The sequence below is a fragment of the Bos indicus x Bos taurus genome, chromosome 16, assembly GCF_003369695.1.
Source record: "Bos indicus x Bos taurus breed Angus x Brahman F1 hybrid chromosome 16, Bos_hybrid_MaternalHap_v2.0, whole genome shotgun sequence".
NCBI classification, from domain to species: Eukaryota; Metazoa; Chordata; class Mammalia; order Artiodactyla; family Bovidae; genus Bos; species Bos indicus x Bos taurus.
Genome location: NC_040091.1, coordinates 8,270,611 through 8,297,991, shown reverse-complemented (window position 1 = coordinate 8,297,991; position 27,381 = coordinate 8,270,611). Strand labels below are relative to the sequence as shown.

General features: G+C 43.5%; 1 protein-coding gene across 1 annotated transcript; it reads right to left on the bottom strand.

Moving 5' to 3' along the window:
• Positions 1-239: 239 nt before the first annotated feature.
• On the bottom strand, positions 240-27,334 carry LOC113906375. The gene is made up of 12 exons (XM_027564410.1): positions 27,185-27,334; positions 26,706-26,727; positions 24,978-25,048; positions 24,498-24,522; positions 22,320-22,390; positions 21,836-21,860; positions 19,370-19,437; positions 18,885-18,909; positions 14,541-14,588; positions 2,459-2,544; positions 1,934-2,041; positions 240-289 (listed from the first exon to the last, which is right to left on the bottom strand). Exons 3-11 carry the CDS (start codon positions 24,984-24,986, stop codon positions 1,955-1,957), a joined length of 444 nt encoding a protein of 147 aa, XP_027420211.1. The 5' UTR covers positions 24,987-25,048; positions 26,706-26,727; positions 27,185-27,334; the 3' UTR covers positions 240-289; positions 1,934-1,954.
• Between the last annotated feature and the right edge of the window lie 47 nt (positions 27,335-27,381).

Below are 27,381 nucleotides of genomic sequence, written 5' to 3'. Positions count from 1 at the left end.
AAAAATTATTTTAAAAAAGTATATTTTAAAAATTTAATGAAAAACCTTACATATAAATATTGAACATACAGATAAATGCACAACATATAGATAACACTGTAGAAAATACTAATACTAAATCTATACAACAAAACAACTGAGGCTGTACTAAATGAGGACCCTCAGGAGAGAAGCAGGGAGGCCTCTTATGATCTGGTCCAGATGAGGCTCTTGGTGCTGTGGGGGCTGTATCCCCTGTGGGGTCCAGGATGGGGTCCAGGTCCAGGTCTTCATGGATTCAGATCAGAGCCTGCAACAGCAACACAGGTGATGGAGTCCCTGGGAGGTGCAGAGTCAGACAGAAGAGGGCTCCCTGAGGAGGGTGTGCATGACCCAGAAGACTTCCCAGGATCTAGACTTGGCTTTGGAGCTCAGATCTGCAGGGCACTGGGCCTATTTGATTCTCCTTCCTGAGTGTGTTTTCTGTCAGCAGGGAGTGTTTAGAAATGTCCCACAGGAGCGAGTACACCTGGGCATCCGGCCGGCAACCCTCAACTGATGGGTACCCTGGACAGTGAGACTCAGTCAGAGGAACAGGGGACTCTGGGATCCAGGGCTGAATGCTTGGGTCCTCCCTTCTCTCTAGCCCCTGGGAGGAGCAGGAGGTCAGATGTCATGGGGGGTATGAGAACATATCCACCCATCCTACACTCAGTACAACTGCTCCTGAGACCTGAGCATTGGAAATGGACAGACACCTAGGGTCTATATTTTCCCTAATAATCATTTCCAAGCCCCAGCCAAACTCTCCTGAGGTTTATGATTTTAAACTGTTATTATATTGTTGTAATAAAAAGGTGCATTTTATGTTTAGCATGTTGCAACACTAACCTTTGACAGAAGACACTGATTTTTAAATTATAATAAAATAAGATGTGTTGTTAATGACAGAATCAGAAAAAAATAAAAGGAACATAAGCAACTTGAATCTTGCCACTCATCCCAAGTGTGCTGCTCAGTTCAGTCATGTCTGACTCTGTGCAGCCTAGGATTATAGTCCACCAGGCTCCTCAAGTCACTGGGATTCTCCAGGCAAGAATACTGGCTTGGGTTACCATTTCCTTTCCTCAGGGGATCTTCTCTACCAAGAGATTGAACCTGAGTCTCTTGTGTCTCCTGCATTGATAGGTGGCTCCCTTACCACTACCAGCATCCCAAATGGCACTGTATTGCTTTCTGGTGTGTCTTCAGTTGGACACATACACAGAAGAATCTGCAGAACCTCCAACTTCAGATTAAGAAATGGTGCCTGAAGTGACCAAGGACTCCAGGTTCAAGAACCTGAGGGACCCCAGACTGGACACCTGACTGAGGAAACCTCTCAGGCTGGCTGGGACCCTCAGGACCAGGGAGCACCCACAGGGATGTGGAGCTGCCAGGTGACTCCTGCCTACACGAACTCTGGGCACCTGTGTCTCCTTCACTCTGTTCCCAGGAGCCCAGGACTGGGGAGCGTGGGGCCTCCCCAACCTCTCTCTGCAGCTGGTGATGAACTAGGGGTATCCCCTGCTGCCTTTGGGGGGTTGGGTGGGCAGAGCTGGGTCCTGCAGAGGGGGATGAGGAAGCCTCCAGTGGGGATCTTCAAAGAGAACAGTGGCTCCTTGACTCAGGCACACAGTGGCTCCACAGTGCCCCCCAGCCTCCCTGCAAATGTAACAGCTGCCGGAGGAGCCAGCCCAGAAACCTCAGGGGCATCTGGGGACAGGACCTGTACCCTGGGGAGACGTGCTCAGGGCATCTTCCTCTCATCTGCATGGACGGACTGTTACCACCCTCTTGTCTCCACTTTTGTGGTCACACTCAGCAACAGACCCCAGTGTTTTTGCTGGTGATTCTGAAGCCCCACCAAGTGAGTTGAGGACATGATGCAGACATGTGCCCTTCTCTGCCTCACCTTTTCACCCAGGTCCCACATTCATTCTTGCTTTTCTTGGTCTTCTTTATTATCTTTGATACCCCCAAAAACATTCCTCCAGCAAACAAGCAAAGAGTTTTCTGAAATCTGAAAGAAAGAGATCAGTCAGGCAGGTCCAAGCTCTTTCAGGGCAGGAAAGCAACTTTATGGGGTAACCCAGGGCAGGGCAGACTTAATGCAGGCACTTCAACTGCATGGATCCAGACATACTAACTCCAGCCTCCACTCCTTCTCAGGCCAGTCATAGTGACAAAACCAGGTTGAAGGGTGCAGACATGAGGTCAGGAGCTGGGGCAATGCTATGAGAGTAGGGGAAGAGAGCTGAAGACAGATTCACAGGTTTTATATAAGCTCCCAGGATCCCCCGTGCCTATAAGAAACCAGGTGCTCCAGGAGGATAATCACAAAAAGACGGAAAGTGGAGATGGGGAAGGGTTACAAGGAAGAGTCTATGGATCAGAAAAAGAGAAAACTTTTAAAAATATGAAAGAAGGAAGAAATGACCTCTGTATTCTTGCTCTCTATCTCTGAATCTTTATTATCTTCCATGCATTTTTCTGATGTCTGAGGGTAGTAGTCATGTGGAGAGTCTGTGGGAAAGCAAAGGAGAGACTTAGAGTCAGGATGTGACTGGAGGACCCTGGTGCCCCTCAGAGCCTGACCCTGGGACCCCTGGTGCCTTTTCTCCAGGGACAACCCAGGGCTTCAGTGTTTCACCTCTTCAGTGAAAAAGTGGGTCTCTGAACTGCAGCTTCCTGTCACCACTCTCAACTTGTCTACATGCGAACAGGAATGAGGCCATGTCAACCTGTTCCTCCTCCAGGCGGTCACTGTCTCCATGCATCTCTGCCCATGACCTCACTTCCCTCCTTCTCCCCCTGTTTCTCCTCTACTTCCTTCCTCATTTCTCTCCTATTATCACTGTTCCTTTCCTTGCTCCTTGAAACTCCATCAACCCTAGAGTTCTCCAACATGGGAACATTGGAAGAAGGATCATGGGTGTATGGCCACTGTCTTCTATCAGCCCATTATTTAATTAAATAATCCATCCCTGCCAGGGAGGACTGGGCATGGACCTGAGAGTGTTTTGAGCCCTGGGGGAGGGAAGGACAAAATTTCACATAACAGAGACTCTCCTGTTGCCTTTGGTGATCTGAGTTACCTGGGGGATACTTAATGCTCACAGCAACACCTTAAGTTTTATAGACCCTTAGGACAGAGGCAAACACTTCCAATTCCATTTAGCCAGAATGATGTGACAAGGGTCCTCGATAAACATCTGGTAGCTTCCTGGTTTGCACTAAGACTTGGAAAACTGGAGGGATGAGACCTGGGAAGGTGTAAGGAAAGGACAGAGGATGGGGCAGGCCTCGGTTTGGGGAGAAGGGGCAGGACTGTCTGGAAGCAGCAGTGGGTTCTGAGAGTAGCAGTGACCCCAGGACCTGCTGCCCTGGGACTGCTCAATCCCAGAAGACCAGGTCAGCAGGGCTGTGAAAGCAAGTGTGTGAAGAAGCCCAGTGGACTCTTCACAGAATGTACAATCTGAAGCCATGGAGGTAGGAGCAGCTGGACATGGACCTCTCACATGGAAGCACCTTCAGGACATCAGACTTGGATGGTGCAGAGGCTGAGATGAGCTTCAGGAGACTGAGCCCAGGCAGGGACTCAGAGCCTATGTGCTGTGACTCATCCACCTCTGGGAGTGCCCTCTACTTGAGGGATTAACAGTGAGGAGAAACATGAGAGGAAGTCACAAGTCCTGAAAGTGCAGGAGGAGAGAGTTCACGCCTCAATCACTACCTCACATGCACTACAGGGATGTGGTCTCTAGTGTCAAGTGGCAATGAGAGTTTTGAGCCCATAGGATATGGCCATCATAGTTCAGCATACAGTAGAAAACAGAGTCTGCAATGCGCAATACTCGAGATGTGCTGACCAAAGACCTGGTTTTCATACTAGTCAGTGACAAAAGCAGGAGAGAGCAGCTCTTACAGGAAAAATAATCTTTGAAGAGCAAAGCAAGAAAAGGTGATTATAAACACAGCACAATGCAAGGCCAGGACACAATTTCTCTATCATATCATTCAAATATGAAAAGAGTAATTCACAACTCTACACACATTTCCTTCTTTCTAATTTCATGTTAACCTTCCTTAGCCTGCAAGCAGAGGGTTTAACCCTATATTTTCAGGAGCCCTGTCCTGTCAGGTCCTATTTAAATGTTGTTTCCTGCCAGTGTCCCCTTCCTCACCACCACACCAAATGCTCTCCACAACACATTCCATAGGAACACAACCAGGAGCAACAAGGTGATCAGAATGAATGACCCACCCACTTCTGCTCCAATTGAGGCCCTGCTGGCTCTTACAGCATCACCTTGACCTTTTTCCCAGGGTCATGAAGAGACACCCCACTGTGGATAGCAGATGGCAGTCATCTGTTCTCTGTGCAGTCAGAGCCCTTCAATAAGACACTGATCTCAGTTACAAACCTAAAGACAGGGATGCTGAAAGAGTCAATTTTCAACCTTTCACTTCTATAGGCCCATTAGAGCTCTCACCTTCATGCTAACCTATCTGAAATTGCAAGTATTTTTGACCATTTAAAACATGCCTTTAAACAAACTATAACAGTTACATCCGGCTAGTGGCTACCACACTGTAATTCACAATATCCTCTATATATGTTTATATATGTGTGTGCTTAATCACTCAGTTGTGTTGGACAATTTGTGACCCCATAAACTGTAGCCCACCAGGCCCCTCTGTCCTGGAATTCTCCAGGCAAGAATACTGGAATGGGTAGTTATTTCCTTCTTTAGGGGATCTTCCTGACTCAGGGTTCTAACCCAGGTCTGCTGCATTGCAGGCGAATTCTTTACTGTCTGAGCCACCAGGCAAGATTGAATGAATCTTAAGATCAGCTCCAATGGTTCTAACATTTCTGATAGATTGTGGCAGAACAGTTTATGGAATACCAGGGCACTGTGGTAAAAGGGAGGGCATAGGGCTTCCCAGGTGGCTCAGTGGTAAAGAATCTGCCTACTAATGCAGGGGACATGGGTTCAATCCCTGGGTTGGGATGATGCTTTGGCAGAGGAAATGGAAACACTTCAATATTCTTAGCTGGAGAATACCAGGAACAGAGAAGCTGGGGGGATATAGTTCATTGGATCACAAAGAGTCGGACACAACTGAGTGACTGAACAAATGAATATATATAGAATGTTACCACCTTTCTCTTGGTTATTCCCTCTGCATTTTCTGCCCTTTTCAAGATAGCTGTTTTCCTGTAGATTAACAAAGAAAAGATCTCTGGCCTATGAAAGTATTTAGCCTGAGGGGGTAAGAGAGGGATGTGGCCTTCTACTGGTTTCCATGGTCACCAGTGTAACTAATGAGCCAATCTGCTGTTAATTCCCCCTGTAACTGGTAGATTCCCCATCTCCCCAGAGTGAAGAATATTGCAGCTTCTGTGTTCTGCCTGTCACCTGCTGTCCACAGTAGGTGTCTCTCCAGGACCCTTTTACTTCAGATATATAAGACATTCCATCTATTAAAACTTTGATATCTCTGTAAACTCTGGGACCTTTCTTTGGCCTCAAATCTAGGCAGTACAGGGCTTGCAGGCCTGTGAAGTATAGCCCAACAGCTTCTGCAGGGTATTTGGCTGGCCTGATTTGGTGATTTATTTATGTGTTTCTCCTGGGCTCATGCACACATCCCAGGTACTCATGAGCCTTTGGGACACTGAAACAATGTCAACACCCAGATCTTAGAGGAATTCCCAGCAGGTGCTCCTTTTGAGGGGAAGAGTATGGGCACAGGGCCCAGGGCACCTGTGCTGAACATAATCAGAGAACATGTGCAGAAGAGAAAGAGGGACACTTTGTCTCTTCATGAGATCATCCTTCCAACCACTGACTCTGAAAGATCCAGAGAGGTCAAGGACAAAGTACCTTTAGAAAGCAAACAACCTGCACACTGAAAACCATGAACCATACTGAAAGAATTAAACCAGGCACAAGGAATTGAAATGACATATCATGCTCATAGACTGAAGACTTAGTACTGTTGACATTTCTATGCTACCCAAAGCTAGATAAAAATTCATTGCAACACCAATCAAAATATTAGCATAAATTTCATAGAAATGGAAAAAGCAAATTCAAAAAGATATATGGAACCATTAAAGACTGCTGGGGACCTGCCCCAGCTGATCCAGGGTATTCGAAGGAGAGACGGCCTAGGCGACTATTTATATGCTAATTAGAGATATAGAGGACAATAGAATGAGGATAGCTCAGTAGGAAAATTCAGTGGAGAAAAGAAGCTGAGTAGCTTGGTTTACGCGGGAGACCAATAAAACTTCAAGACAAGAAGTTTGCACCACTGACGTAGGCCGCAGGCGCCCTCTCGAATAGCGGAAGGTGTCTCACCCTAGACACCTTCTCGAGTGGGTCTTAGAAGCCCAGGCATGATTAGTCAGCGTGGTGGGTTCCGCGCTCCAGATGGAGACTCAGCTGGAAGTTAAAAGAAAGAATGACATGGGGAGACCAAGCGTTGGTGAGCAAGGCCCGTAGCTTTATTTTTAACAGGGGCTTTTATACCCTAAGTTACACATAGAGGATAATAGGGGATGCAAAGTCAGCAGTCTTTGGTTCTTATCAAAAACCAAGGTTTCTTTCCTGCAAATGTATCATATACAAATGGTTTAGGTGATTTACATCATCTTCTGGCCAGAAGGCCTACTAACATTTTATGACTCTTGACAAGGACTTATCAACAAAGACTTACTTTCTCTAAGAGTAATTATTTCAAGGTTTGGCACCATCTTCCAAAGATAAAATTGCATTCCTATAGGGCGGATGTGTAATGGGTTTACAACAAAGAAAGAATTTATTACCTTAAGGGTCTAAAGTTACTAACACCAAGGCCACTACTTATTTTTTCTACATACCCACTATTAATTGATACATATTCAAGGATACAATTCAGGGGATGTGAAAACTTGGCAACAAGCATTGACTCATCAATGAAATCCTTTACTAGTTTATTCTGACAGTTTTTAACTCTCTGAGAGGCTCTAAGCTATTTGAACATCTTAAGCTTCCCATGCCTCTCCTGGGAGACTGTAAACAATCGTATGCATAGCTGCAGGAGTCCGGGTAAACTTGTCAGGCGAGTTAGAGAGCCATCAGAGGGGTTTGGATTTAAACACTCCTAATTGCCCAGGAACTTTATTAATTGGAGCTGTAAGTTAACTCTTTGACACAGAGAGAGAGAGATGGTGGTAGGGGACAGCCCCCAGTAAAGTCAGAGGTGAGAGCACAAAGCAATAAATTAGGCAGACTCTGGTTTTTTGGGGGGAAATGCTCGAGAATATCCGGGGGGACTCCTGAGGCTCGATCCCGCCTTTGCGTATGCCGAGCCTCCTTCCTCATGACCTTTGTCACGAGTGGAATGCCTCACCGGCTCCCCGCATCTCCCCCTTTTTTATTTCTTAAAACAGCCAGATGTAGCTCAGTCGCGAGCCTCTGAATGCTCTGCCGAAGAATCCTGACAATACAAGGAAGAATGATTATTAGAAATAAAATTAAAACAGCCAAGGTAGCGTAGCCGAGGAAGGTAGACAGAATATTTTTTCCTGAAATGTAGTTAGAGAAAGTATGGAAGAAATCATTTGCTGTTCCAGCGGCAGTAAAATCTAATCGGGAGTGTTCCAGGGTTGCTATTTGATTGTGAAGTTTCCCTAAGTCTAAGCTAATGTCAGAGCTGTTCCAAATACCTGAAATATGGTTTTTAATCTTTTCCCATTCAAAATCTGTCTCATTTACTTTCAGGGGTGTTACACATATCCACCGGTAGTCAGCATGACAGGACAATGCCATTTTCACCTTTAAAGCCTGCAATTCAGTCCCAATATGTATTACTGCTTCCTCTAGGGCATCTACCCTCATTTCTAATTTCCTGTCTATAGCTTCCTGTGTTGCCAATGCTAAAGAAACATTTTTGGACATAGAATCAACATATTGAGCAGTATGTACTTGTTGAGTCAATGATATTGCTGCCACAGTAACAGAAGTAATTGCACTTATCAAAGCTGCTATTCCCAAGATAAGTAAGCCCACAAACCGTCGTGTTCGCATTAAATCCTGCAGTTGTTGTAATACAGCAAGAGCATAATTCAATAAGTGGTTACATCATAAGATAAGGTGGACGTTGTAACATTACAAAGGAGCAAACACTATATTGAGGATTTAAACAAGATGAGAGCATACATTTGTTCACACCACCACCACAAAGGAGCAAACATTATATTGAGGATTTAAACAAGATGAAACAAGGAGCAGCTGTAGGCATCGGCTCGGCGGAGCAGTGTCCGCAGCATCAGGAGGCAGAACGCGAACGGCAGGCTGTGGGCCGCTGCGTCTACGGCGGGCGGAGGGGCGGGGTTCGCGGACTCGGGCTAGCCGCCGCCGCTTGGGCTCCGGGCGTTTTCCTGTCGCCGGCGGGAGCGCGCTGGTCTGGACTGCATTCCGCGGGCACGCTTTCCTCTCTGGCCCTCACTCGCGCCACACAGACTTCCTTGCTCTAGGTCGCGGGGTGCAGCAAGGAGGGTGCGGGGCGCCGCTGGCGGCGCGGAGGCGAGAGCTGGCTGGGGGAGGGGGAGCGAGCGAGTGCGCGCGCCGCGAACCTGGTCTTTGGGGAATGTGACACGACGAATTTTTCTGAGATCCAAATCAGAGAATCTGCATTCTGTAGAAATATATAAGCATACCCTCTCCCACAAGTTAGCAACACATCTGGCCTTTTACACTCTCCAGTAAGGAGGTCTTTTTACTTGACCAGGGGCCGAGTCGTAGCCTGTAATTCAGGCATCTAGTGTCTCATCATTGTAGTCTGCTCCTGTGTGTTTACCTTTAAGTGATTAATTACAATTTGGACATAACTTTACTATTTGTCCAGCTGTTTTCCTAGGGATATGTTAATTTAGGTCTAATGTTTAGTTTAGGTCTCTGTATAAATTTAAATAATAAATGTATAACCTCCTTATCTCATTTTGGTATACAGACATACCTAAATGTAAAATGTATTTATATATGTATTTATATATGGCAACAAGTATAAACTTATTGACATATAATATATATAAATCAATATATTTGAATTAATCTTTATAATTAATATATTAATTAATATATATTACAGCAATACAACACATACACAGCTAATACCAACCAACACAAACCAGTGTACTGTAATAATACATGTCACACACATACAATTATACAGTATATAGAACATATATCATCACAGCACATCAATCCATACCAATTAATATCAGCCACACACATTATATTACTGCAATATACATTTAATTATACAGTATATATATATGTATATATAGTATACATATTAATTTATATACAAATTAAGTATAGATCTATAAGTAGAATTAGGTATACCTTTATTATATTTTATTTATACCCATACCTAATTAGGCAAACTGTAATTAGGCAAATATATTTATATTATGTATTTATAACAATATATAAAGTATTGTTAAATGTACCACCTGTATAGCATCCCCACCTCACATACCACTTTCTCTAATCCCACCAACTCATTTTCAGTAGTATGTGTTGGCCAGGAGCTGGGCCAGTCTTTCCCAGCAATGCTAAGAGACGTCTGTTCCTGTGTCCAATAGCCCTGGCATTTTATTCTCTGGAATTAAAAGATCTTTTAAAGGCCTTGGAGCTGTAATTTCCTGCACCCAAAAGGCTAGATCACTAGATCCAAATGTTTTGTGGCTCTTAACTTGAGAAGTCAAGTTTTTTCTTGTCTGATAATAAGGTAAAAGCAAAGGCTGTGTTACTCTTTGACCTTTATTAATTTGTACAGTTTTGGTAGGCGGTGATATCAAGACTTTAATTTCTCAATATAATCAGAATCTACTACACCATGCACCACCGAATTTTTTTTTTTTTTTTTTTTTTGAAAAGAAAGCGAGCTATGCCCCAGGACAGATCTTACAATGTCCAAAGGTAGGGGGCCAGCCACTCCCGTTGGAATTGGAGTAAGCGGCACATCAGGGGTTAATATTGTTGCTAAATCCCCTTGCCCTTTCGCTTTTCTCCTAGCCTGGGTGAGACCCCCCGAGGGGGTTTTCTCTAAAAAGCATGCTCTGCATATTGTGCACGCAGTCTGTTTTAAAAGCTCCACTGTTCAAAAAACTTTTTATCTTCCTCAGGCTTAGGCAACGCTTTGAGAGGCTTTGGGGGCAAAATGGGGAACTCCTGGGTCCTGGGAGGCACCAACAGAGGTGGTGGCGATCACCTTAAATCAGAAAGTGGTGGATAAGTTTTTTAAAGGTTTGCGCAGAGGGGGAGGGAGCTCGCCAGGGCGCTCGGCCGCAGCGTCCTGTAAGCCCTCTCCTTCCTCGGGAGGTAAAGCACTTTCTCCCTCCTTTTTTTTTTTTTTTTCCAATAGCAGAAATTATGATCTATGCAGAAAGTGGAGACTCACCACTATCTACCGCTATAGCCTCCCTCAAAGGCTATTTAACAGCCTCATGACAGGGGTCCAGGACATTTTTAATCATATTTCACAGAGCCAATAAACATTTGTCTATTTTTAGATGTAGAGAAACCCATTTTTTTTTAATTTTTTTTTTTTTTTTTGAGAATATTATTATTTATTTTGTACCTTCTTTACCCTATCTAAACTGCAGAGGGGACTAGAAAAGAAGCCTCAAGGTGAGGATCAAATTTATCCTTGGGACTAGAGCAAACCCTTCTCGGGGAAACTCCTAGTGGAGGCCCTTTACCCCCACACGGAGGAGGAGGCATGGGGGGATGGGAGCATCCCTTATTTCTCTTCTCCTGCTCCGGAGATCCTTTAACTGTTTGGTGACTAAATCTTACAAACTGTCTGATCGGGGATGTTTCCCTCAAGCTCCTAGGAGCGGATGGTCTGACAGGGGAAGTTTCTCTTAGGCCTTTTGGGGCATCTTTGTTTAAGAGATGCCAATCTCCATCAGAGTGATATTTAGTTGTTATCTCGCCTAAATTCTCTTTTTCTTTTGGGGAAGGCTGATCTTGTTCCTCATCCCTATCTTTAAGTTGTTCCTGAGTAGTCACAGCTGCTAACATTTTTCTTAGTTGCCGATAGTCAGGCGGGTCTTCGTTTTTCTCATTTTCCTCAGGTTTAACTACAGTTTCGACCTCATTTTCCTCTTTAAAAGTTACTCTTTTAGATTCAGGGGCAGGTTTAGCTACAGCATTTTCTTCACTGTCACTTTTAAGATGTACTTTTTGTGAATCAGGGGCAGGGTCTAAGACATCTCTAATGATATTCCATAAGGAAAAGGCGTCATTAGGCACCTTTTCTGAGCCATGTTCGGCATGGTAAGTTTTTAGCTGTTTTCCTACTTTTTCCCAGACATCTAAGTTAACAGAGCCTTCGTCTGGAAACCAGGGACAGTGCTCTTGTACAAATGAAAAAAATGATTGAATGGCAGATTTTTTAACTTTGATTCCTCTTTTACCTAATAACTGTAAAATTACTCCTATAAAGAGCTGTCTTTCATTTGATTCAGTATTACCCATGTCAGAAAATTAAGTATAGTAAAAGATTTTGCTTTAAGCTATCAAAAGATCAGGCTTTTCTTTGGCCTTTTAACTTCAGAAACTGTTTTCTCTAAGTCTAACTCTTTAACACTTTCAACACTTCCCACTCCTCTCGCCCTGTCTATCCTACAGGGGGGTCCGCGGCACCCTTGAGTGGGGTCCTAGCCGTCCCGAACACTGGAAGAACAATAGGGCTGGTGACCCAGATTGTTCCGGGGGGAGGAACAGTAGGCTGATGGCTCAAACTGTTCCAAGGGAGGAGCAGTAGGGCTGGTCACCCAAACTGCTCCGTGGGGGAACAAGAGGGCTGATAACCCAGTTGTTCCGAGAACGGGGGGCAATAGGGCTGGTAACCCCAATTGCTGGGAGCTTACCTTCGAAAATCCTGTATCGGGCGCCACCTGCTGGGGACCTGCCCCAGCTGATCCAGGGTATTCGAAGGAGAGACGGCCTAGGCGACTATTTATATGCTAATTAGAGATATAGAGGACAATAGAATGAGGATAGCTCAGTAGGAAAATTCAGTGGAGAAAAGAAGCTGAGTAGCTTGGTTTACGCGGGAGACCAATAAAACTTCAAGACAAGAAGTTTGCACCACTGACGTAGGCCGCAGGCGCCCTCTCGAATAGCGGAAGGTGTCTCACCCTAGACACCTTCTCGAGTGGGTCTTAGAAGCCCAGGCATGATTAGTCAGCGTGGTGGGTTCCGCGCTCCAGATGGAGACTCAGCTGGAAGTTAAAAGAAAGAATGACATGGGGAGACCAAGCGTTGGTGAGCAAGGCCCGTAGCTTTATTTTTAACAGGGGCTTTTATACCCTAAGTTACACATAGAGGATAATAGGGGATGCAAAGTCAGCAGTCTTTGGTTCTTATCAAAAACCAAGGTTTCTTTCCTGCAAATGTATCATATACAAATGGTTTAGGTGATTTACATCATCTTCTGGCCAGAAGGCCTACTAACATTTTATGACTCTTGACAAGGACTTATCAACAAAGACTTACTTTCTCTAAGAGTAATTATTTCAAGGTTTGGCACCATCTTCCAAAGATAAAATTGCATTCCTATAGGGCGGATGTGTAATGGGTTTACAACAAAGAAAGAATTTATTACCTTAAGGGTCTAAAGTTACTAACACCAAGGCCACTACTTATTTTTTCTACATACCCACTATTAATTGATACATATTCAAGGATACAATTCAGGGGATGTGAAAACTTGGCAACAAGCATTGACTCATCAATGAAATCCTTTACTAGTTTATTCTGACAGTTTTTAACTCTCTGAGAGGCTCTAAGCTATTTGAACATCTTAAGCTTCCCATGCCTCTCCTGGGAGACTGTAAACAATCGTATGCATAGCTGCAGGAGTCCGGGTAAACTTGTCAGGCGAGTTAGAGAGCCATCAGAGGGGTTTGGATTTAAACACTCCTAATTGCCCAGGAACTTTATTAATTGGAGCTGTAAGTTAACTCTTTGACACAGAGAGAGAGAGATGGTGGTAGGGGACAGCCCCCAGTAAAGTCAGAGGTGAGAGCACAAAGCAATAAATTAGGCAGACTCTGGTTTTTTGGGGGGAAATGCTCGAGAATATCCGGGGGGACTCCTGAGGCTCGATCCCGCCTTTGCGTATGCCGAGCCTCCTTCCTCATGACCTTTGTCACGAGTGGAATGCCTCACCGGCTCCCCGCAAAAGACTGTAAAAAGACAAAATAATCTTGAGAACAAAGATCAAAGTTTTTCCCCTCCTGATTTCAAGGCACATTACAAAGATATAGAAATCAAACCTGTATGATATTGACATAGAAACAGATGCATAGCCCTAAAGCCCAGAATAAGGACCCCCAAGTAAATTCATGGATACATGGTCAAACAAAATTCACCAAGTTTCTAAGACCACAAAACAGGAAAAGTGTAGCCTCTTCAATAATCAATAGGATGAAAAGATAACCCACAGAAAAAATACAAAACATATTCAAATAAGGAGCTCATACTCAAAATGTATAAGAAAATACAACAAATCAAATGCAAAAAAAATTAAAAAGATAAATAAATGAGTTGAGGAGTGTGCAAAGATGGTGATAAAAACCATCCGGAGCTTTTGTCTGGAGGGAATAGTGAGTTCTAAAAAGATCAGTGACCCCGAGTCCTGCTGCTCTGAGTCTCTGACAAGTCTGCTCAGTCCCTGGAGACAAGGTCAGTCGGGCTGTGAGAATATGTGTAAAGAAGTCCAGTGGCCCCTTCACAGTCTCTAGAATCTGTGGCCATGCTGGTCTCTAGAGGCAGCTGAACATGGACTGCTCTCACGTGGAAGCACCTTCAGCACAGCATCCTTGGGGAGGTGTGGTGCTGAGATGAGCTCCAGGAGACTCAGCCCAGGCAGGGATGCTAGAGCAGGTGTGCTTTGACTCATCCAATCCTGAGAGCACCCTTCTTATGAGGAATAAACAGTGAGGACAAACATGAGGGGAAGCCACATGTCCTGAAAATGCAGATGGAGAGGGTTCACGTTTCACCCATCACCTGACACTTATTGCAGAACTTGGTCTCCAGTGTTAAGTGACTATGAGACTTTTGTGCCCACTAGGATGTGGCCATCATAGGAGAATTTAAACACGAAGCTAACGTCCCTGTCCATACTACCCTGCAGGTACTACCCAGAAACCAAGCTTTCATATTTGGTGGTGAAAGGCCAAGGAAAGAGGTGTCTTGTGAGAAAGGCCATTTCTAAATGGAAAAGCAAGGAGAGATGACTATAAGCACAGCACAATATATAGTACATGGACACATAGCTCTATTATATCATTAAAATGTATGAAGAACAAATCACAGTTCTAATACATTTCCTTCTTCTTCCTGAATTTATATTCACCTTCCTTCATCTCCACAGAAGCAGGTGTAACCTGAGTGGTCCAGGAACCCTCTCCTTCTAAATCCCACCTGAGAGTTGTTCCCTACCTGCATTATCTTCTGTATCACTGCTGCTGACACTCTCCAAGAAGCAGTCTGTAGAAAGACAACCATGAACAATAATACAGTTATTATACAAGTTGACCCACCCATTTCTCCTTCTCCACTTTGCTCACACAGCATCTTTCTGGTTGTCCCTGCAGGTTCACAGACCTCCCCTGTGCTTTGTGGAGTCAGAGCCCTTCAACAAGATGGTGATCACAGTTGCAATATTTCACATGAGAGATGCTGAGAGAATCACCTTTCAACCTTACATTTCTACAGGACCAATATAGCTTGCATTCAAGCTTACCAACCTGAAATTTCAACACTTATGGACATACTTGAGATATGGCTAGGGTGACCAGGTAATTGTGTGGTTTTTTGTTTTGTTTTTAATATATCAAGTTAAGTATTGTTTGAAATAGGTTAATTATAAATAGGCAGATCTGACTAGTGGCTACTACACTGGAAAGTTCAGCTCTAGGAACTGCAAAGATAAGGAAAAGGCAACAAACTGCCTGTCCTCATTTGTTCTTTATTGCAGATTTGTTGGCCTAATATGATCATTCATATGTAGGTATACCTGGGGCTCTAGGACACAGGCCAGGCATTGGGAGATTCCTTGTGGACATTCCAATAGAAAGGTAAATACTCAGTTTCAAAGAAAAATCCCCATAGGGAGCTCATTTGTAGGCAGAGGTAAAGGGCATGGCCCAGCACTCCTGTACTACAAGTAACCAGAGAGTAGATACAGAGGGGAAGGAGAAACATTCATTCTCTTCATGAGCCCATCTTTCCCATCCCTGACTCTAGGGCACCCAAGCAAGGCAGTGGAAAAGGCTCCTTAGGAAGTGAAAGATTTGTGCACTGAAAACCACAGGACATTGTTGAAAGAAAGAAAAGACAAGTAATTTCAATGACATACATATTCATAGACTGGAATATGGCCATAGACTAGAAGGTCACAGACTGACCTTCTTATTCTACTAAAAGTGATGTACATATACATTGAAACAACTCACAAAATCTCATGTCATTTTTATAGAAATGAAAAAAAGAATCCCCAATTCTAATACTTATGGAACTCAAAAGAAATTCAAAGAGAAAAAACAATCTTGAGTGCAAAGAACAATGGGGCCTTAAGGCCTCCTAAATTCAAAACACATTAGAATGCCACAGCAGTCAAAATAGAGTTCTACCAGAAACAAAATAGGCAGAGAGACCAATGAAGGGAATCTTGAATAAATTCATATGTGTGTGGCCAAATGATCTTTGCCAAGGTTCTAAAATTACCAAGTGAAGAACGGATAGTTTCCTCAACAATCAACAGAAAGGCAACCTATAGAATGAGAGGAAGTACCTGCAAACTTTGTATCTGAATAACAGGACAATATCCAGAATATATAAAAAAGCAACTGCAACTTCAAAACAACAGCAGGCAAACAATTGAGTTTAAAAAATGTGTAAAAAGCTTCAATAGACATTTCTTCAGGAGAAGGCAATGGCAACCCACTCCAGTACTCTTGCCTGGAAAATCCCATTGATGGAGGAGCCTGGTAGGCTACATTCCATGGGGTCGCTAAGAGTCGGACACGACTGAGTGACTTCCCTTTCACTTTTCACTTTCATGCATTGGAGAAGAAAAGGCAACCCACTCCAGTGTTCTTGCTTGGAGAATCCCAGGGAAGGGGGAGCCTAGTGGGCTTCCGTTTATGGGGTCGCATAGAGTTGGACACAACTGACGCGACTTGGCAGCAGCAGCAGCAGACATTTCTTCATAGAAGAAATAGAAGTGATCAGTATACATAAGAAAAGTGGTCAACATCACTAAGTATCAGTGAAATGGAAAGCACAAGTCAGTCGCTCAGTCGTATCCAACTCTTTGCGACCCCATGGATTTTACAATCCATGGAATTCTTCAGGTCAGAATAATGGAATGGCTACCCTTTCCCTTCTCCAGGGGATTTTCCCAACCCAGTGACTGAAGCCAGCTCTCCTGCATTGCAGGCAGATTGTTTACCAGCTGAGCCACAAGGAAAGCCCAAGAATGCTGGAGTGGGTAACCTATCCCTTCTCCAGTAGATCTTCCTGACCCAGGAATTGAACCAGGGTCTCCTCCACTGCAGGCAGATTCTTTACCCACTTAGCTAACCAAGTGAAAAGATATCACCTTTCAGGATGTGTATTATAAAAATAAAATAACAAGTATTGGCAAGGATGTAGAGAAGTGGAACATTTGTACCCTGTTAGTAGAAATGGAAAATGGTGTAGTCACTATGGAAGTTTAGAAGTCCCTCAACAAATTATTAAGAGAACCATTATAAGATTGAGGAATCACTCTTTTGAGTGTATGTCCAAAGGAGATAAAATGAGAATGTCCAGGAGATATCTACAATCTCATATCCATTGCCACATTGTACACAACAACCAAGATAAAAAAACTACCCAGTGTCCACAGGCAGATAAATCATTACAAAAAATGTGGTGTATATATATACACTGGAATGTGATTCAGTCTTTAATGATGAAGGAAATCCTGTCATTTGCAGCAATGAATGAAGCATGAGGATGTCAGTAAGAGTGAAATAAGCTAGTCACAGGAAGACAAATATTGCACAATTCTATTTACCTGAGTTATCTAAAGGAAAACTCAGGGAAACAGAGAGTAAAGGGTAGTTCCAAGAGCTGGGAAGAGGTTGATACAGGGAATGTCTGTTCAATGACTATAAAGTTTTAGTTGCAAGATGGAAAAGTTCTAGAGATGTACTGAACAACATGGAATTAACAGGACAGACTGAACATTTCAAAGCTTAAGAGGCAAAACTGTACTGAATTTCCTTCATCTATTCCTAGAGGGTCTTCTTTCTTAGATTCCTCTAGAACTGGGTGTGGCCTGCAGGTACCACCAGGGGCTCCCTGAAGAAGGAAGGAGCCTCCCCAGTACTAGGTGCCTTGGGTGAGGGGGGAAGATTCATTTGGAGGCTCTAATAGGAAAGAGTGTGAATGAGGGAAGTGGCAGAGTGATTAATCATGACCAATCAAAATACCATAAGACCTACTAGGAGACAATATTTACAATGGCACCCCACTCCAATACTCTTGCCTGGGAAATCCCAGTGACAGAGGAGCCTGGTAGGCTACAGTCCATGGGGTGGCGAAGAGGCAGACATAACTGAACGACTTCACTTTCACTTTTCAGTTTCATGCATTGGAGAAGGAAATGGCAACCCACTCCAGTATTCTTGCCTGGAGAATCCCAGGGACGGAGGAGCCTGGTGGGCTGCCGTCTATGGGGTTGCACAGAGTCTGACCCAACTGACGCGACTTAGCAGCAGGAGCAGCAAAGGTGTGATTGACCCAGTAAGGGAGGTTCTGAAACAGTTTTGTTCAAAAGAATCCTGTAGGGCCTCCCTGGTGGCTCAGTATTGTAAAGTAGATAAATAAATAAAACTAAAGAAAAAAAAAAAAGAAAAGGTACACATGTTGAAAATAATTTACTGAAAATAAAAACTTTTTTATTAAAGCATAAAAAAAAAAAAAAGAATATACTTGCCAATGTAGGAGATATGGACTGGATCCCTGGACTGGAAAGATTCCACATGTCCCAGAGCAACTAGTCCCATATGCCACAACTACTGCCTGTGCCCTAGGGCCCAGGAGCCACAACTACTGAGCCCACATGCCAAAACTGAGGAAGTCAGAGAGCCCTAGGACCCATGCTCTGCAACAAAAGCAGCCGCCAAAGTGAGAAGCCTTCTCACGACAACTAGGGAGTTGTCCTTGCTTTCCACAAGTAGAGACTAGCCTGCGTAGCAATGAAGGCCCAGTACAGACAATAAAAAAAAATAATAATAAAAGTTAAAAAGAGTCTTGAAAATATTTTCATGGAGAGTAATGGGATTTGTTTTCCAGGTTAAAGGATGTACGCTTGGCATAAAATCAAAGCATACAATGAATGTGTATATACATCCTCATTCATGGTGCAATGGTGATGGGAATTTTGGGGGTGGAGAGTTGACAGTGATATTTAGGGTGACAAAATTTGGGAAAAACACAACACAAAAAATGCACACACACAAGAAGAATCACACTATTCATTACGATTAGGGACATACCCAGTTCCATGGACACAAACCTACATTATTAACCATAGTACAGTTTCTTCCTGGAACTACAATAATCAGCCACATTATTTTACTTGAAAACTACTTTATATCACCAGGGCCCCCGTATTCATTCCCAGCAGGAATTTGGACTCAGTTTCCCTCTACACTAAAACCAGTGAGAAAGCCCTAACGTTCTCATATACAAAGCTTTATCTCCCCAACTGAATGATTGTAGAATACATACCACTTGCACATGCTGAAAGGGCCACCTGCAAGTACAGAAGAGAAGACACTATGAGGGTAAGATCACACAGATGCACAGTCTTTGGTTCATTAGGTGATAGTGGAAAGCCTGATGAGGAACAGTGGTGGAGTCCAGGGAACCCAGCAAGATCAGAGCACACATACTCAGGATGCAAGGCAAGACCTTTGCCTGGAGGATGAAACTTCCAAGTCCACTTGGGTTGGAAATTACAGAATTCCTTTCTTAGAGGAAAACATACTATAGGAGAGAGAACTCTGTACAGGGTGTAATGGATGCTAACAATTTTAATAACTTGTGGACTGAGGCATCATAAGTTGGTAATAAGACTCTCACTCAACATTATCCCAACCAAGGGAATTGTTTCTATCTAAAATGAACACACTCAAAGATTCATAAGTTTATTCTACTGAAAGAGAAACGAAACAATACTTCTATCTCAGACCAGGATAAAAAGAAAAACTTGCCTTGGAGTCACATGGAATCTCTTCTGTCCTGTCACAAGCTGGGTTGACTGTCAGGTCCTTAGTGAAATCTAGAGGGATACAGAGTAGCTGTTAGAAGAGTGGTGAGGCTGCAAAGGAATTAGGAAAAAAGAAAAAACAGTGTTTTTTCCTTTGTGTGAACATGGGGTGGTGTGTATGGATATGGGTGGTTAGTAAGCATGGGCTGAACTTGTGTTCATTCATCCTCTCTGGAGGAAGAAGGAAAGCAAAGGAGAAGAGGAAGGAAATGAAAACAGATCTTTGCCCTCTAGCTAAGAGGAACCTAATCAAAAGGAAATATTTAATCTATAAAAAGAAAAACTCTAAAATGCATGCACTGTTCACTGAAAGAGACCCATGACTCCTCCTGCTCATTTTGAGCTCCTGCTAAATTGCCACAGTCTCTTGATTTTTCCCAGATCACTCTTCCTCCGAGATCCACAGTTGCTGCTACTCTGTTCATCATGTTTCCTATGAGACTTTGCACTTGATTAAAAGTAAACTGTTAGAGGACTGAATTTAATCCTGGGCCATTCTATTAATTCACTAATCACTTGTCTTAAAGAAAATCAAATATACAAGATTTGTAAACACTGAATCCTACCATTTATGCTATGAATAATATCATACTTTTCTGTCAATATTTGTTTATATACACTGTGTACATGTCCACTGAGTCAGTGGCTGTCAATACTCACATATGCTTAGTAGGACAGTTGATTATAATAAAAAGCACAGTTTCTCCACCTCACTGATCTTCCTAGGGAGCTAGAGGGACACAGAGTAGCTGTCAGGACACCAGTGAGGCTGCTCAAGAATCACTCAGCGTTTTTGTTTTGTTGTTGTTGTTTTTGATGAGAACATGGGGTGGAGTGTATACATGAGGGAGATTAGCAACTATGGACTGAGTTGCTGTTGAATCATTCTCTTTGTTGGATGAAAGAGAGCAAAGGAGAGAAGCAGGAAAGGAATAAAACACAGTTCTGCATTTTAACTAGTGATAACCTACACAATGGGGATTAAAGAATACTAAACTGCATTCCAAAATTCAGTGACAGAGACCCACGGCCCTCATGCTTCTTTAGAGCTTCTGGTAAACCACACCTGTCTTCTGGATTTCTTCCTAGATCACTGCCTCCCCAGCATTCACAGTTACAGCTACTGTACTTAACAAGTCTTCTATGAGAATTAGTTTTTGATTAAAAGCAAACTCTGTTAGAGGACTGTATTCAATCTGACCTACCCAAATAGCTATTGTCAGTCATGTGATATTCTTTCCCAGTCTTCATCTTCCAAACAATATTTGCATGTCCACCGAGTCAGTGGCTGTCCACACTCACAGAAGTCATACATTTAGTGGGACAGTTCATTATAGAGAGGAAGCATGGGATCAATGCTGACTATCTTGGACCCAGCTGTGCAGAAAAATTTACATAAACAGTCATGGTCACTAGGCTAACTAACAAGTTCCACTGTGAGATCTATTTGACACCTTCCCTTGAGTGTGTGCTACAGGGTTCAATCAATGTAAGGCTTATTTTAAATTCACCCAGTACAGTGAAATATCTCCCTGAGGATAATCTGCTTTATTGCTTGATTAAGCAAGGACACTAGAACCAACCGATATGGCATACACTGTCTACACAAGGCCACACAACTCTCAGAAACTGTGAGTTGACCAGGAGGATGTGGATTCCGAGGTGCCTTTCCACTAATGACTGTGCCAAAGTTAGCAGTTCATGTAAATTTGGTTGCTCTGGGTTCGGTGACCACTGAGCCCACCTTATAATGGTGGACATGGTCTGGACCTCTGGAGCTGCTAGTACCTCCAGGCATGTACATAGGTGCAGGGACCCCTTTGACCCCCATGACTGAGGATCCCATGAGAGTGATAAGTGCAGGTCAGGGGTCCAGAGCAGTCACACTGGGACCACCCCGAGGTTTTCAGTTTGGCTTTTCCACTTAGGAGGTCGAGAGCAAAGGCTATTTTTCTCAGCACCATCTTCATCTGAACAAAATGAATATTAAACAAACTTGAGGAATGACTGAGTTGAGGAAAGAATCAGGTAATGTATAACCAGTGTGCAGTGCTGATGAGAACTGTTTAGAAAGTTCACAGTTGACTTGTGCTGTGTAAGAGGGAAACATCTCCTGAAGAAACACACACACACAGAGCACCAAAAACATTCCACATGGGCCCACACCTGGGCTCTCAACCCTAATTCAAATAAACTCACAGTATCTAAACAATGAATGTAGTTGTTTCCAGGTACCATAGAACACAGACATTGCTATTTCCTTGGAGATCAGCCTATTCTCTGCACCCCAGGCCCTCAACTCTTGTAGGCATCCAGCATCAGGTTGCCTCTCCAACCAGAGCCAACAAGGGAGCCCCACCTTCATCAACTCTATAGTTCCTCAGAAAAGAAATGATTCCTGAATATTTACCGTGTTCACAGACTGCTCCGTATGCCTGTGATTAGAGAGAAGAAAACAGTGTGAGGGTGTCAGCATCGTGTTTTCTCTCCAGTAAGTCATCTGTTATCTGAGTTTTTTCCTCAGAAAACTTAAACTCTTCAACTCAATGGTCCACTCCAAAAAAGAGAGGAGCCCTGTTGAAAAGCCTGACGAACTTCACATATGCACTCTCAGGTATAACTTCACCAATGATTACAGAATTACTTTTCTTGGGGGAAAAATTTCTACTGAGGAAAGTTCCTAGAGTAGTAACTGATGTCTTTTTTTTTTTTTTTTTAATGTCCTTTTGAATCAGGCATGTACTGATAATAGGTTTATCCTCAATATTTCCCCAGCCAAGGAATTGCATACATCAGTGATAATGCACATTATCAAATTACTATAACTGTATTTGACTGAATAAAAAATAAGTGAAGCAACAGTTCCTATGCCAGAGAAAGACAGAGGAGCTTACCTTCAAGGTACTCAGACTCTGTTCCTTAGCCCAGTCCCGGCAAAGTTCCACCACTGGGTCCTCCAGGGGATCTAGAGTGATGGACACATAGTAAATATCAGGACACAGTGAGGCTGCTCACCAATCATTCAGCATTTTTTTTCTGTTTTTGCTGTTTTATTTGCTTTTTTTTTTTTGATGGGGTCATGGGGTTATCAGTAGTTAAATGCAGAAGCTATAGACTGAGCTGCTATTGAATCATCCTCTTTGCTGGATGAAGGAGAGCAAAGGAGAGGAGCAGGAGAAATGAAACACAGCTTCTGCATTTAACTACTGATAACCTAACCAATGGGGACAAAAGAAACACTAAAGTGCATGCCAGTTTTCAATGACAGAGACCCATGTCCCTCCTGCCTGTTTACAGCTTCTAGTAAATCGCCCCTGGCTTTTGCATTTCTTTCTAGATCACTGCCTCCCCAGCATTCACAGTTACAGCTATTGTACTTAACAAGTCTTCTATGAGAATTTATTTTTGATTAAAAGCAAACTCTGTTAGAGGACTGTATGCAGTCCGACCTATCCAAAAAGCTATTGTCAGTCATGTGATATTCTTTCCCAGTCTTCATCTTCCAAACAATATTTGCATGTCCACCGAGTCAGTGGCTGTCCACACTCACAGAAGTCATACATTTAGTGGGACAGTTCATTATAGAGAGGAAGCATGGGATGAATGCTGACTATCTTTCACCCAGCTGTGCAGGAAAATTTACATAAACAGTCATGGTCACTAGGCTAACTAACAAGTTCCACTTTGAGATGTATTTGACACCTTCCCTTGAGTGTGTGCTACAGGGTTTAATGAATGTGATGCTTATTTTAATGTGACCCAATACAATGAAGTATCTTCCTGATAATCTTCTTTATTCCTTTTTTAGGCAATGACACTACTACCAAGAGTTATGACCTACATTGTCTACATAAGGGCACAAAATTCTCAGAATATGTGATTTGACCAGGAGGATGCAAGTCCCAAGGTTCCTTTCATACTACAGACTCTGCCAAAATTGTCTGTTAATCCATCTTTGGGGCTTCCCTAGTGGCTCAGACAGTAAAGTGTCTGTCTGCAATGCAGGAGACCCAGATTCAATCCCTGGGTTGGGAAGATCCTCTGGAAAAGGAAATGGCAGTCCACTTGTTTTCTTGCACGGAAAATCTCATGGACCACGGAGCCTGGTAGGCTACTGTCCATGGGGTCACAAAGAGTCTGACACGACTTTGTTGCCCTGGTTTTTGTGACCACTGAAAAGTGAAAGTGAAGGTGGAGTCACTCAGTCATGTCCAACTCTTTGCGACCTCATAGGCTATGGCCTACCACGTTCCTCCCTCCATGGGAATTTCCAGGCAAAAGTACTGCAATGAGTTTCCATTTCCTTCTCCAGAGGATCTTTCCAACCCAGGGATCAAAGCTGGGTCTCCCACATTGTAGGCAGATTCTTTACCATCTGAGCTACCAGGGAAGTGACAACTGAACTCCCCTTATAATAAAGGGCACAATATGGACCTCTGGAGCTGCCAGTAGCTCCCAGCATGGCTCACAGATGGAGAGATCCCCATGTGCCATGACTGAGGATCCCAGGTCTGAGTGTCAAATGAAGGTCAGGTGTCCAGAGCAACCACATTGGGACCACACTTAGATATTCAATTTGGCTTTTCTATTTAGGAGGTCAAGAATTTGGACATTTTGTCCAGCACCATCTTCATCTGAGGAAAATGAACATTAACCAAACTTGAGGAATGGCTGAGCTGAGGAAAGAATCATGTAATGTATAGCCAGTGTGCAGTGGTGATGAGAAGTGTTTAGAAAGTTCACACTTGACTTGTGCTAAGAGGGAAACATCTCTGAGGATATACACACATACATACACTCACACAGAGATTCAAAATCACATCACGTGGGCTCACACATGGAACCCCAACCCTGATTCACACAAGCCCACAACATCTAAATGATGTAGTTGTTTCCAGGGACCATAGAACACAGTCATTGTTCATCCTGGGAGATCAGTCTCTCCTCTGCACCCACACCCCTCAGCCCCTTTAGGGACCCAGGATCAGGGCGCCTCTCCAACTAGAGCCATCAAGAGAGCCCCACCTCCTTCTAGATTGTACCTCAGCACAGGGATGATCCCTGATATTTACCGTGTTCATAGACTACTCCATGTGCCTGCAATTAAAGAGAAGAAAACAGTGTGAGGGTCTCAGCATCATGTATTATCTGCAGTAAGTCTCCTGTCATCTGATATTTATCCTCAGATAACTAAAATTCTTTAAGTCAGTGGCCCCAAAGGAAAACAGGGCAGGCACCCTTTAAAAGGCTGGGCTTTTTCACCTAAGAGGTCTCAGTTTCAATTTAACCAATAATTACAAAATTACTTTTCAAGGAGGAGAAAATTTCTCTTCCTAAAAGCACCTACGGTAGTAACTGATGCCGTCTATTTTTAATGTCCTATTGAAACATGTCTGTGTTGATAATAGATTTAACCTCAGTATTTCTGCAGCCAAGGAATTGCATACATCAGTGAGAGTTTACATTGTCAGACTACTATAACTGTATTCAGCTGAATAAAAATAAAGAAGTGATGGAGCAGTCTTTTCCCGGATAGAGAGAGATGAGCTTACCTTCAGCATACTCAGAGGCTGCTCCTCTGCGCAGGCCTGGGGCAGCTCCTCCACCAGGTCCTCCTGGGGTGCTAGAGGGACAGAGCACAGCTGTCAGGACACAGCTGAGGCTGCTCACCAGTCACTCAGCCTTTGTTATTATTTGACAGGGACGTGTGATGGAGTGCATGCATGAGGGAGGTTAGTAACTATGGATTGAGCTGATGTTGAGTCAAGCTGCTGAAGGAAGGGGAGCAAAGGAGAGGAGCAGGAATGAAATGAAACACAGCTTCTGCAATCTAACTAGAGATAATCTAACCAATGAGGACAAAAGAAACACTAAAATGCATGCCCTCTTTCAATGACAGAGATCCATGACCCGTTTGCCTGTTTACAACTCCTGCTAAATCACCCCTGTCTTCTGGAGTCCTTCCTAGATCACTGCATCCCCAGGATCCGCAGTTACAGCCATTTAACTTACCAATGAGCCTTCTATGAGCCTTTATTCTTGATTGAAAGGAAATTCTGTTAGAGGACTGAATTCAACCCTACTATTCCAAATTGCTACTATCAGTCATGTGATATTTTTCCCCAGTCTTCATTTTCCAAACAATATTTGTATGTCCGCTGAGTCAGTGGCTGTCACACTCACAGATGTCAGACAATTTGTGGGACAGTTCATTGTGGATAAGAAGCATGGGTAAAAGATGTCTATGACCCAGCTGTGCAGGAGATTTACAAATAGAGTCATGGTCACTAGGCTAACTATCAAGTACCACTTTGTGATCTATTTGACATCTTCCCTTGAGTGTGTGCTACAGGGTTTATCAATGTAAGGCTTATGATAATGTACAATGAAGTATCTCCCTGGTCATTATCTGCTTTATCCTTGTTTAAGCAATAACAGTAGCACCAACATATTTGGCCTACAGTGTCGGCCACACAACTTTCAGAATTTGTGAGTTGACTGGGAGGATGCAAGTCCTGAGGTGTCTTTCAGAGTGATGACTCTGCCAAAGTTGGTCGTTAGCCCATCTATGTTTGCCCCTGGATTGTGTGACCACTGAGGCTACCTTATAAGGATGGCCATGGTCTGAACCTCTGGAGCTGCTAGTACTTGCAGGCATGGACACAGATGCAGGGACCCCCTTGCTCCATGACAGAGCATCCCATGACTGAGTGATCAGTGCAGGTCAGGGGTGCAGTGCAGACACACTGGGACCATCCCTATGTTTTCAGTTTGGCTTTTCCATTTAGGAGGTCAAGAGCTAAGGCCATTTTTCTCAGTACCATCTTCATCTGAGGAAAATGAACATTAACCAAACTTGAGGAATGGCTAAGCTGAGGAAAGAATCACATAATGTATAGGCAGTGTGTAGTGGTGATGAGAGGTATTTTCAAAGTTCACACTTGACTTGTGCTGTGTAAGAGGAAAACATTTCTGAAGAGACACACATACACACACATACACACACACAGAGATTCAAAACCACATCACATGGGCTCACACAAGGCACTACAACCCTGATTCACACAAACGCAAAGCATCTAAATGATGTAGTGGTTTCCAAGGACCATTGAACACAGTTATTGTTCATCCTGGGAGATCAGTCTCTTCTCTGCAGTCCCACCCCTCTGCCCCTTTAGGGACCCAGGATCAGGGTGCCTCTCCAACCACAACCCGCAAGAGACCCCTGCCTCCATCATGTAGATTGTTTCTCAGCAGAGGGATGATTCCTGAATATTTACCATTTTTGTTGGTTTCTTTCACCTGTAATTAAAGAGAAGAAAACAGTGTGAGGGTGTCAGCATCTTGTGTACTATGCATACAGGGCTTTTGTTCTCTTTTTTATCCTCAAAAAACCAAATGGGAAAGTGTTGTTGAGTCCATGGCCCAAAAACAAAACAGAGAGGATTCCTGTGGGAAAGGTTCATGCTTTCCCTGAAATATCTCTGAAGCCCATTTTGACTAGCAGTTACAAAATTTTATTTCAAGAGGGAAAGCTTTCAGCTGAGACATGTGCTCCCAACCACAGTTTCTAATTGATGTTGTCATTTTAAATAATGTCCTTTTGTATAAGCTTTCTGCTTGAAGACTCAACATTCATCCACTGAATTAAAAACTGTTTGTATGAGCTGTCTTGAATATTGTGAACCCTTATCTGAACTCAACTGAAAAGTAAAGCCATGAAGCAACGCTTTCACCTCAGATAGATTGGAGCACTTACCGCACCGGTGGGCAGGGCCTCTTCCTCCAAATTTGAGGTGGACAGCTCGTCCTCAGGGAGCTCTAGGAGGACGTAGAGGGGTAGTCAGGACACCTGTGATGCTGATTGGAGAGACCGTGCTAATGTGGACACGTGGGAGCAGTGTACGGATGTAGATGGTCAATAAGTGTGGGTTGAGATCTGTTGGACAACCTTCC